This window comes from Pteronotus mesoamericanus, unplaced genomic scaffold (genome assembly GCF_021234165.1).
Source record: "Pteronotus mesoamericanus isolate MK-2021 breed Mesoamerican mustached bat unplaced genomic scaffold, CSHL_Meso_final contig_24, whole genome shotgun sequence".
Taxonomy (NCBI): Eukaryota; Metazoa; Chordata; class Mammalia; order Chiroptera; family Mormoopidae; genus Pteronotus; species Pteronotus mesoamericanus.
The window spans coordinates 28,449,968-28,463,007 of NW_026555100.1; the positions used below are offsets into that span (position 1 = coordinate 28,449,968).

General features: G+C 34.3%; 1 protein-coding gene across 1 annotated transcript in view; it reads left to right on the forward strand.

Moving 5' to 3' along the window:
* Positions 1 to 13,040, forward strand: part of KIF11 (kinesin family member 11) — a 55,592-nt gene that overhangs the window by 23,310 nt on the left and 19,242 nt on the right. Inside the window, exons 10-16 of the mRNA XM_054572468.1 lie at positions 2,027 to 2,115; positions 6,452 to 6,539; positions 7,142 to 7,330; positions 7,933 to 8,140; positions 9,079 to 9,251; positions 11,546 to 11,671; positions 12,169 to 12,327. Of these exons, the coding sequence (XP_054428443.1) occupies positions 2,027 to 2,115; positions 6,452 to 6,539; positions 7,142 to 7,330; positions 7,933 to 8,140; positions 9,079 to 9,251; positions 11,546 to 11,671; positions 12,169 to 12,327 (1,032 nt within the window). The remainder of the gene's footprint in view (positions 1 to 2,026; positions 2,116 to 6,451; positions 6,540 to 7,141; positions 7,331 to 7,932; positions 8,141 to 9,078; positions 9,252 to 11,545; positions 11,672 to 12,168; positions 12,328 to 13,040) is intronic.

Genomic DNA, 13,040 nt, shown 5'->3' on the forward strand with positions numbered 1-13,040 from the left:
TGAGTAATGGTTGTTCTATAGTTTAGTTATAATTTTGATGTGGTTGTGGGAGGATGTGAACCATGTCTGCCCATGACGCCGTCTTGACTGGAAGTCCTATATACTTTTTTAATGTTTCTTTTAGGATCCAAATACGGTTTACCCTTTGCAATATTTGAATATGTTTGGTCTCAATACACTGGTTCTCCTTTTTTCTCCTCCCTGCCTCCTGTCATTTATTTGTAAAAGTACCTATATTATTGTCCCGTAGTGTCTTTGGATGTGTTCTAGTCTGTGTTTTTATAAATTAGTAGTTAGATCCTGAGGCTTTATAGATTCAGATTGTATCTTATTTATGTATTTTTGGCAAAACCTTTTCATAGGTGGTGATATCTTCTCCCACCTGGAAGCACATGTCTGCCTCTTTGGCATTTGTGAGAAATTGATGATATTCAATGATTCGATACATTAGTTTTTTAAGGGTTGCAAAAATGGTAATTTTCTAATTCAATCACTCTTAATTGATTGCTGGATAACCTCTCTAAAGAGGAATTTGCTGTTAGCTGCTTAAGAGTATAGTTCTTATTGGGAAGGCAGGAAAAATGCTTGATTCTTTTCTTTTGTTTGACAGTTTTGAGAATTAGTTGGTATCGTACCTTTCATAATGTCATTATAAACTCATGGACTTAAAATGTTTGTGCTACAGCATACACTTTCTTTACACCTAATAATTTTAAGCAAGTGAGCGACCTTATCTCTGTGCTTCGTGAAGCTAATGAAGCAATTAATCCCAAGTTGCTTCAGTTGGTTGAAGACAGAGGTTCAGGTCATTCCAGGGGTAGAGGAGGCATGAAGGATGACTGTCGGGACAGATACTCTGTGGGCAAAAGAGATGGATATAATACCTTTAGAGACAGGGGAAATTATGACAGAGGTTACTCTAGTCTTCTTAAGAGAGATTCTGGGGCAAAACCCCAGAATGGTGTTTACAGTGCTACCAATTACACCAGTGGGAGCTTTGGAAGTAATTTTGTGTCTGCTGGTATACAGACCAGATTTAGGACTGGTAATCCAACAGGGACTTACCAGAATGATTATGATAGCACTCAGCAATATGGAAGTAATGTTCCAAATATGCACAAGGGTATGAACCAACAGGCATATGCATATCCTGCTGCTGCAGCTGCACCTATAATAGGTTATACAATGCCAACAGGATATTCTCAGTAAGACTTTAGAAGTATATGTAAATGTCTTTTTCATGATTGCTCTTTACATTGTGTGTTTTCAGCCAAGATAGTTATTTAAGAAACATGGGAAATGCAGAAATGACTGTAGTGCAGCAGTGATTATGGTGAACTTTTTCACTATTTAAGTTGGATATTTCTTTACATTCCTGAAACAATTTTTAGGGTTTCTTTGTACTAGAAAATGCAGGCAGTGTTTTCACAAAAGTACATGCACATTGATCTGAAATACAATGAACGAAGGCAATGCATGGCCTTCCAATAAAAAACATTCGAAGACTGAAAAAAAAGTTTGTGCTAACATATTGTAGTTATTATCATCATTGATGTTTGAATTGTTTCTGCTTTGGTCCGTGGTGACCTCTTCATGTGAGTTCTTGAGTCCTTTTGATTAACTGAAGCTTTTTTAGCTTCCCTCCTATTTTGTTTGACAAAATGTTCTGGGTTTATCTTGAATGTTTCTTGCCCCAGTCCCAGAGTCAGACACTTCCCTAAGGAATCTTGTTTCTTTATAGTGTGAAATGCTATTTGGAGACAAACCTGGGTACTGGAGATGATGATTTTTTTTTTCAGAAACCCATATTTTTATGAGTACATTTAAGGGCCCTTTGAAAGCTGTTGAAAGACTTCATTCTTAACACATTATTATTCAGTGAAAAGTATGGTTATGACTTTTTAACCATACTTTTTTATGCTTTAAAAAACATAAAAGGACTAACTTTATTTGTTGTATATTCTCTCGAAACCAAATTTAAAAAGTTAAATTCTAAATTTACACCTATAACATTCTTCTTGTTTAGGAATATACAGAAGAGATAGAGCGTCTGAAACGAGACCTTGCTGCAGCCCGTGAAAAAAATGGGGTGTACATTTCTGAAGAAAATTTTAGGTAAGCTCTTCTTAGGGAAATTAATTTCCAAAAATAAGCATTTTCTTCCTTTTTAAAAAAAAATAGTTATTCTCTTACAGTTGTTCCAATATTTCCCCCTTTGTGCTCCTCTGCACAGCCCACCCCCAGCTCCCACAGGCAGTCCCCGCACCGTCGTCCATGTCCATGGGTCATTCATGCATGTTCTTTGACTAGTCCCTTCCCCTTCTCTCCACCATTGTCCTCCTCCGTCCCCAAGAATAAGCATTTTCTGATAACAGGCTGTTTTAAGTAAAATTTACCTATGACATTAAATAAAATCTTTATATGTAGTTCCTCCTACAAATGCTTGTTTTTCTTTTGACATTAACAAGTAGCTATGAAAACAGTTTTAAAAGTTTTTATATAACTTTTAAAAATAATTTATAGATTCATAATGAAATTACAGGAAGAGTACAAAGAAGTTCCATTTGTTTTCCATTCAGTCCCCCATTAGTTACCTCTTAAGTAACTTTAGTACAGTATCAAAATTGGGAAATTGATATCAGGACAGTGTGTATATGTAATTCTATGCCATTTTATCACATTTGTGGATTTGTGTAGTTCTGCATTTAAGATACAGAACTATTCTATCATCACAAAAATCTCCCTCTTGTTACCCCTTTATAGTCATATCCACTCCTCGTCCAGTGATCCCTAACCCCTAGCAACCACTACTCTATTCACTTTTTTAAAAAAGATTTTATTTTTTATTTTTTAAATTTTTTTAAAAAATTTTATTTTAATTTATTTTTTCAAATACATTTGTCTCTGCGTCCCCCCCACCACTTTCCCTTGCCCCCTCCCTCCTTCCCTCCCTCAGCTCTTCCCCTTTGGTTTTGTCCATGAGTCCTTGCTATATGTTCCTTGACTTGCCCCTTCCCTTCCTTTTCCCTGCCCCCCCCCTTCCCTCTTGTCCCTGTTGGTTTCTTTTCCTTTCAGTGTTGCTGGTCTTATTTTCCTTGCATCTTTGTTTTGTTGATTAGGTTCCACTTATAGGTGAGATCATATGGTATTTGTCTTTCGCCCCCTGGCTTATTTTGCTTAGCATAATGCTCTCCAGTTCCATCCATGCTGTCGCGAAGTTTAGTACTTCTTTTTTTCTTTCTGCTGCGTAGTATTCCATTGTGTATATGTACCATAACTTTTTGATCCAGTCATCTACTGATGGGCATTTAGGTTGCTTCCAACACTTGGCTATTGTAAATTGTGCTGCTATGAACATTGGGGTGCATAGGTTCTTTTGTATTGGCGTTTTGGTGTTCTTAGGGTATAGTCTTGTTATCCCTTTATAGTCATATCCAGTCCTCGTCCAGTGATCCCTAACCCCTAGCAGCCACTACTCTATTCACTTTTTTAAAAAAGATTTTATTTATTTATTTATTTTTTAGACAGGGAGAAAGAAAGGGAGAGAAACATCAATGTGTGGTTGCATTTCATGTGCCCCCTGCTGGGGACCTGGTCTACAACGCAGGCATGTGCCCTACACTGGGAATCAAACCAACAACCCTTTGGTCTGCAGGCCAGCGCTCAATCCACTGAGCCACACCAGCTAGGACTCTGTTCACTTTTTAAAGCCCTGGAGTAGTTTGTTCAAAGGAAAGCTTCCAATGAAATTTTACGTAGAAACAGTAACAACAGATTAAACAAAGGGCAGAAGAATTATAAATTGAAAAATTTTAATTGCATTTATCCTTGAAAATATTAAGGGAGGTGACTTTCACAGGGCATTTTTCAATTAATAATGATAAAAAGTATTTAGAACTAATTGATAATAATCAAAAACATTTTAATATAATCTTTTACTTTTTTATAGAGATATAATCATTCCAATAGTATCTAAATCATGTTATAAACTCATTTTTCTCATGTTATTTTCAATTGTCATATATGCTATATCCTCCTGATTGGTTCATATGCTAATTTTACAAATACTTAAATTTATATATTTTGAGTATCATGGGTTACTAAATAGCATTTCTTTTATTCTTTCTATGTAACTTTAGTTTTCTTTGGTTCTTTTAAAGCCCATACCCAGGTGACAAAAATATTTTTACTAAAATCTTTTGTAAATTTGCACTTAGTTCTTAAACTTGATATTGGTTTTTTTTGTGTGTTTCTCTGGTTTTCCGATATACTTCTTCACTCTACACACAACAGTATTTTATTATATTTTTCAATTGTTCACTTTACAGATGTCGTTATTTCTACCACTTTTATATTTTTAAACATTAATTTTAATTGAAGAAACACTTTATAAGTTAGGTCTCAGATGCTCTTGGTTTGTACAAATACTGAACTTAAGCTGTCTTAAAGCAGCAAGGGATAAAATGAATTTCAAGGTTATTTAATCCACTAACTCAAGAATCTAGTTTCTCTCTGTTCCCACTCCTGTTCTTCGAGATGGCTTTCTCCTGGAGCTGGCTGTTTCATCAGGGAACGATGGTCAGCAGCAGGGCAGCAGCATGTGGTCGTTTTGGTCCATTGTAGATGAGAGGCTTTCTGTCCTTTTACCCTTAAAACTGGCCTGGGGAACATCATTTATGGTTAGTGTAGGCCTGAGTTGTGCCAATAGATGAACCAATAACTGGGAGAGGAGTGAGTTGCCCTGGTGGTTGTGAACCAGTCAGGCTTAGTTCCTAGATTTGGGGATGGAGTCAAGCAGCCTTGTACAGCTTAGCTGCTGCATCATCAGGGGAGAATCATTCCCCAAAGGAAATCTGGATGCTGGAAATGGGTGCTTAACCAATCAATATCTACAAGTGGTTTTTGTCCCTTGATTTGCTCATATAGTATTTTCTGCTGTTAATAATTAAACTTTAGACATTGGGGACCGATTGTCTAATTTTCTTATCTTCTATTGATCTCTTTGACGTCTTTCAGATTAAGAAATAGCTTTATTTTTAGTTTGTAAATGCCATGATTGAAAAGACAGTGTTTGATCTTAATAGACATAAGGCATATTCTGAAACAAAGATCTTTCAGAGAAGTCAGAGAAGGACCTCAAAAGCTGCAGCCACCATTTCAACAAGATAAACAAGATAATGCCTTACTTATTCCAAGCGTAATAGACCTTTTAAAACTGTATCATCGATTAAATAATGTTGCGTTACCTCTTGTACATTCAATATAAGAAAAGCATTTTTCTTTCTTTTTTTTTTAAAGATTTTATTTATTTATTTTAGAAAAAGGGGAAGTGGGGAGAAAGAGAGGGAGAAAAACATCAATGTGTGGTTGTGTCTTGTGCACCCCCCTACTGGTGACCTGACCTGGCCTGCAACCCAAGCATGTGCCCTGACTGGGAATCAAACTGGCGACCCTTTATTTTGCAGGCTGGCGCGCAGTCCACTGAGCCACACTGGCTGGGGCAAGAAAAGGATTTCAAATATTCCTACATAAAAGACCCATTCTCAATAAAGAAATAATATATAATAGTTAATCAAAAGATTGTTAGAACTAATTGTCCTGTCATACCTCACTTCTACCTTTTCCTTTAATCAACAATTCTCTAGCTAATAATTTGAGAAAGATTGTGTTCACAAAAGAATCTTTGTCATTCAGCAAAGTGTGGAATAGAAAATTGTTGATAGTTATGAAGAAACTGGCAGATGGAGGAATATAAAAGACAGCACTCACTCCTGAAACTTGCTAATGCTCAAGAAATAAGAGACCCATTAAAATGGACTGGAATTATCTGGTGCAAAATGTCAGTAGTGCTGAGGCTGAGGAACTGTGTTCTAGAGTATAATCCTATGCTCTTCTGAGGATTTTTGTGGTGATGTGCTATTAGGGTATATTTGGGTGTGTATGTAGGTGGTAAGAGGTACAATTGCCCTGTCAACATACTTTAATTTAGTTCTCCCGTCTTTAGCCCCTTATTTCATACCTTCCTCCTGTAATGCCTGATACCTGCAAATCCTGAGCGTTTCCTGGATTCTCCATGTCCTTTTTATGATCTACATTTTTGATTATAGACATGTAGGTTGTATTCCCTCCTACCTCTACGTTGTATATTCTTTTGCTATATTCTTTTGTTAGCTTTGTTGCTTCTCAAATTTTACATACACACATTTTTCTCACTTATAGGTAGAGATTCTCAGTTTCAAAATGGAGATAACAGGAAAAACAATTATTAAACAAGGACAAAAAATACATTTGTTTTTGCAATTTGTATTTATTGCTTATTGACACATAGATACCATTATACAGTAGTGTGAATAGAAAGCTGATGTGTAATTGTCACAGCTATCTTGGAACAAATTATATAGGAATTAGGATAAAATACTAATTGTTAAATTCATATTAAACTTTGTTTTAGAGTCATGAATGGAAAACTAACTGTTCAAGAAGAACAGATTGTAGAATTGACTGAAAAAATTGGTGCCCTTGAGGAGGAGCTAAGTAGGGTAAGCGTTCCAAACAATATTGGATGTTATGTAAAAAGCAGATATTTAAATAAAATTTCAAAATATGAGGGACTTGGTATTTTTTATTTAAGATTTTTTCCTTGCAGAACCTTATAGTAGAAGTAAGTTGTATCATTTTATTATCAATCATAATGAAGAAATTCTTTGACACTTAACATTAATGCAACATTACAAGAAATTAACTGAATTGTGCAATTTTATTGTTCAAGCTAAATAGTTAATGCTGAGACACTTTTGTTAACGTGTTTGTCAGATGAGGGAATGTGATTTTGGGATAAAACAGATGTTAAGTAACTAAAACGTTACCTGATCCTTCTGTGCCACCCTCACATTGGCAGTGTTGGATAAATCCTGAAGAATTAATACCACTACATTAGTCTTGTTATTTGTTTTTAATTAACATATAGAAGAAAATCAGGTGCCATATAAAATATGCTAACCTGCCTGCTAATTTACAGCTTGTTACAATTTTTCATGGAAATTGTTTGGTTTTTCTAATATTATATTATGAACTAGTCAGATGTCTTACCAACCAGTCAGCATTTTTAATTCTTAGAAAAAATTTAATGTGTTATGTTTAGGTTACAGAATTGTTCATGGATAATAAAAATGAGCTTGACCAGTGTAAATCTGACCTGCAAAATAAGACACAGGAGCTTAAAACCACTCAGAAACATTTACAAGAAACTAAATTACAGCTTGTTAAAGAAGAGTATATCACATCAGTTTTGGAAAGTACTGAGAAGAAACTTCATGATACTGCCAGCAAGGTTTGTCCTTTGTTTTGACTGTACTTGCATTAAAGAAATTAGAGAATGGGTAGAAGTAACTTTGCTTTAGCATTAATTGTGAAATTCTACTTATTTACCCCAAGTGACATTTTATCTAAATTTTCCTTCCTGGAGATGCTAACTTAAGAAAAAGCTTTCAGAAGTTTTAGAAATAGAACATGACGTTAATATACTTTGTGGACATTTGGAATAATGATGTAATGCTTTTTCCTGTGGCCATGATTGAAATTAATCAGTTATCAAGAATTTAGTACCTTCTGATGATGGAAGATGTTGAAAGTATTTAATTTTTTTATTAGGTGTACTTTTAAGGAAATAGTAACACATAATAGGAAAAAAAAACTTACAGGGGAGCATAATTACTATGATTGGCAAAATCAGTTTTCCTTGCCTAAATGGCTAGGGAGTGGAAATAAATATTCCTAGATAAATGAGCATGAGTTTAAAATTTTTTTCTGATATAATATAGAAAACTTGCAAGTTCTCATTAAGAGAAATCCTTATGTAGCACAGATATTTTCCATAGACAGCTGTTGTCATAACCATCTGATCAACATTTTTGTTTAAAAAATCATATATAGTTGCTTAACACAGTTGAAGAAACTACAAAAGATGTATCTGGCCTCCATACCAAACTGGATCGTAAGAAGGCAGTTGATCAGCACAATGCAGAAGCTCAGGATATTTTTGGCAAAAATCTGAATTGTCTGTTTAATAATATGAAAGAATTAATAAAGGATGGCAGTTCAAAACAAAAGACCATGTTGGAAGTTCACAAGACCTTGTTTGGTAAGTTCAGGCATTTCTAATTACTCTAGTTTTTGTGTGTTTAGTGTGAGACTAATTTCAAAACTAATAGTTTCATATCATAGAAAATTTAGGTGACAGTTTCCCTACTTCACTCCAGTGCACACAGTATCTGTTCAGACTAGGGATTTAATGCTTTCATTGCCTTCGGATTAAAACAAATCTTAGTTATCTTTTTTTCCTGTTTTCTATAAAATAACTTACAAAACAATAACTAAGAATATAAACTTTAGAAGTAAAAGTCCCTTTAATCTGACCCTGCCTCAGCCTCCATAGGTACTACTGGTAAATTTCTTGCGTTTTTTGTTTGTTTTTTTTTTGAATTTTCTGTATGTAAGTATTTTGCTTTTTTTTTTTTTTTTTGAGAATGTTTATCTTTAGTGTTTGCTATATTGTCAGAATATGTATATGTATCATTGTTATCTTCACTTAGGAAAAATACTCTTTAAGTATTAGTTTATTAATTGTGAGAGTTTTATCCTCATTACAGAAAATTTGGGAGCTGCAGAAATGTAAAAATTGTTTTAAATTGCCTAGAGTCTGGTCATTCTAAGCCAACCACTATAAATTTTGTTTATTGACTTCTAGTTTCTCTTTTACCTACTATAATACTGTTTATTACTTTTTACTTAAAGATTGATTTTAGAATATTCTAATTCTTGGTTTACTGTGAATTATAGCTATGCATCTGATATACCTACAGATATGTCAAGTGCTTACATTATACTGTAGGACAAATATAATTTATACTTAAAATATTTCCCTGCTTATGTAGTGAGACAATAATGTTAAGATTATTTGTTATGACAAATTTCCACAACAAAGATATAATTTTGCCAACCTCTGTGGTGGTTGTTAACTGTATTTAAATATGTTTATGTTAAAGCTTATGTGTATTTTATTTTATTTTTTTGGTATAGGTAACCTGCTGTCTTCCAGTATTTCTGCATTAGACACCATTACTACAATAGCACTTGGATCTCTCACATCTATTCCAGAAAATGTGTCTACACATGTTTCTCAGATTTCTAATATGATATTAAAAGAACAGTCAATAGCAGAAGAAAGTAAAACTGTACTTCAGACATTGATTGTTAGTAAATATTTTAATGTATTTTTTAAAAGATTTTATTTATTTGTTTTTAGAGAGAGGGGAAGGGGAAGAGAAAGAGAAAGAGAGGGAGAGAAACATCAATGTGTGGTTGCCTCTTGTGCCCCTACTGGAGCCCTGGCCTGCAACCCAGGCATGTGCCCTGACTGGGAATCGAACCAGCAACCCTTTTGGTTTGCAAGCTGGCACTCAGTCCACTCAGCCACACCAGCCAGGGGTAAAGTATTTTTGAAGGGTTATTACATTTTCTAAGTCTTCAAAAACAATGTTAATGTTTCATCTTAGCTTTACTAGACACAGTGATAAACATACCACTTTAAGAAAGTATGTTTACATATCAAAGACAAATCTCTCCATTGTTTTTCTTTCCCAGAAAGATTAATTTCCAAATGCATATAACCAACCTTTGAAACTTCTTTCACTTTTATCTTGCAGCATTAAAAGTAGGAGTTATAGGCCCTGGCTGGGTGACTCAGCTACTTAGAGCATTGTCCCAATATGCCAAGTTTGAGGGATCCATCTCTGATCAGGGCACATACAAGAATCAATCAATGAAAGCATACACAAGTGGAAAAACGAAATTGATCTCTCTATCTCCCTTTCTTTCTCTCTCTGCCTCACTCTTTCCCTCCCTCTATCAAATTAAGCAATGGAAATTAAAAAAAAAGAGTAAGGGTTACTAAAAAGTATAGCTTTAGCTCCAGATGAATTCAAGGGACTCATGACTTGCCAGTTGGCTCAGAAACAGGTAAATTATTCTCTCTGCAGGGGTCCTGGAATGGTCCTAATGTTACACTGACCCAACCAGAAGGAGATATTAAGTGGTTAATTTTAAAACTACAGTAATATAGAGAGATGTGCAAGAAAAATAGCTTAGAATACAGAATTCTAGAAACACATAGAACAATTTGTGAGGTCAGATCTGTGTGATCAAGTCCTTCTGGGCCTTAACTATAAGGTTCTTTTTCACAGTTCTATAGAAGTCACTCATCTAATTATACTTCATATTACCTCCTCCATATCTTATTTGTGTTGTATACTCTATTTTGTAATCCTGTGATTTGTTTATGAAGCTCTTTGCCATATCACATACTTTTTCTTTGTGCAAGTTCTTTGCCTCCCTTTTTGATTTTAATGATATTTGTTGAACATTTTCCAAGTAGATACTACAAATGTTAGCTGACACTTTGCCTAGATTCAGTGTTATATGACATTATTTGATATCTTCAATCACCAAAATTTGACAGTTAAAAGATGCTGTCATTACTAACTTTTTGAAAATTGATTCATTAACTAAATGATAACCTGTATTTATTGATGTCTTTCTACCAGGTTATAGGCATTGCTTGAGTTGAAGAGGTGACTGCTGCTCCCACAGAAGGAGTTGAAATTAGAATGATACTTCTTTCCCAATGAATAATGATAGCCTTTTAAAAAAATTATTTACTAATAATTTCTGTTATAGTTTCTCACCCCTGCCTTAGTGAAAGGAGCTTAGGTCAGCTTTTTTTCCCCTTTTTATAAAAAATTTCCATCTAGTCCTGTCCAGTGTGGCTCAGTTGGTGGGAGCATTGTCCCATAAACCAAAAGGTTGAGGGTTTGATTCCAGGTCAGGGCACATGTTTAGGTTGCAGGTTCAGTCCCCAGTCAGGGCGAGTATGAGAGGCAGCCGATCAATGTTTCTCTTCCTCACTCTTCCCCTCTCTAAAATCAATAAGCATGTCCTCGGGTGAGGATAAAAAAAAAAAATCTCTACACTACATTTTTAACTTAACATATCCCTTGACAAGAACAAGAACCTGACAAGTTCTTCTGATACGGTATGATACAAGTCCTGAGGCCATCAAAGTTAAATTAACTTTAGTCCAAAGCCTACTTTTGGAGGCTATGTGATTTCAGCCTTTTTGACTATAACCTAAACTTACTTGAAATTTATTTTGTTAAAATGTATTTTAAAAATACTCTTTGTTTGCAATATTGATGTTTTATGAAGTGGCTGTCATTTCTTCTGATTCTCCTGACTTTTGTTGCAGTAAACTGTTAGGAACCTATTGTACAGTAAGTGACCATTTTCTTAATTACTATAGGCAAGATTAAGTGACTTATGCAGAATATAAACTAGTAACAAATAGGCTCTAAAGAATAGAAAATGGATACTTAGAATTTGAATATGTATGTATTTAGTTAACAAAGTATTTAAGAGGTTTAACCAGCCAGGTTTATGGACATGAAAATATTATTTTTAAAGACTTGTTTGTTTTTATTTTTAAAACCAGAATGCACTTAAGACTGACCTTCAAAGTTCACTGGAAACAGTTTTATCTCCTACTGTGTTGGCTATACTGAAAATTGATAGTCAACTCAAGAATATTTTTAAGACTTCACTGACAGTGGCTAATAAGGTAATAAAGTTATCTCAAAATCAAATTGTTGTTTAAGAAAAAACCTATATGTTGCCACACCTGGAGATTTGTCTACATGTAAAACTCAAGGGTTTTGAGAAGGAATCTAGAGGAGGGAGGGAGGAGATAGGATGCACTCTGCCAGTGATGCAGTCAGCAGAATCATGGCTAAGAAAAATGAGAGGGAACGATAAAGATAAATGTTTAAGTTTACAAAGTAACATGCAGCATGCTATCATATGGTGGGTGAGGAAGATACGTGTATCTACACATGTATGCATATGTGCCTAAGTATACATAAAATGTCTCTGGAATTGTTTAAAAATGGTAGCGATCTTCTCTCAGGTGGGAGTAGGACTGGGGGTCTAGGAGCTGGAGAGAAAAAAGGACTTGCTCTTCATACTGATTTCTACCTTTTCTATTTTGTATGTATTCAAAAAATAAAAACAAACTTAAATTTTTTTAATTAAAAAAAATTAATCTTTTTTCCTTCAAAGATAGAAGATCAGAAAAAGGAAATGGATGGCTTTCTTGGTATGCTGTGTGATAATCTACGTGAACTACAAGAAAATACGATTTCTTCCTTGGCAGAGTCACAGAAGCTGTGTGAAAATTTAACTGAAGACCTGAAGGCAATAAAGAAAATCCATTCACAGGTATTTTGTTTAGGTGATTTGGGGAGTGTAAAAAGAACATTTTTTAAAATTATCTTTATCTTGATAATCCCTGTTACACAATCTAAATGCTATATGACTAATTTAGAAACCTGAAAATACCAGAGCTACTGTTGATTTTAACAGTAATTCTCTTTAAAAGAGAATGCTTTTCTTGATCAGTTACTATTTGAGGATTTGCTACATTTAGAACCCTATGCTAAAGCACATTAGACAAACAAAACAGTTTTTTCCTCACACTACAATGATCAGTGACGCTGGAGAAACATACCTTTGAGGGCACAGTTAGAAGAAAATGGTTATAGCATTTTAAATGAATGTATACCTGCATTGTAACTTGATGAATTGTTTTTTCCTAGGGTAACATGGATAGTTACTGTCATAAACTCTGCCCCACTTTCCTCTTACTATTTCTGTCTCATCCATGTCAGACATTTAAATTGTAGTAAATTAATATAGTTCTTAATATTTATTGATTGATTAGAAATGTAATTCATGACTTATCTTCCTCCATGTAAACTGTTCCTTAGTATATGACGCTTTAAACCAAAGCCAAACCTTCAAGCCAAGAAGGTCATAATCTATACATATCAGATATATGGAAAACAATTCCTGGTATTTTTAAGGCCTTAGTAATGAATGTCTAAAGTTATTATTAAGTGAGGCTATTATTCATGACAGAACTCTTTAGTCAG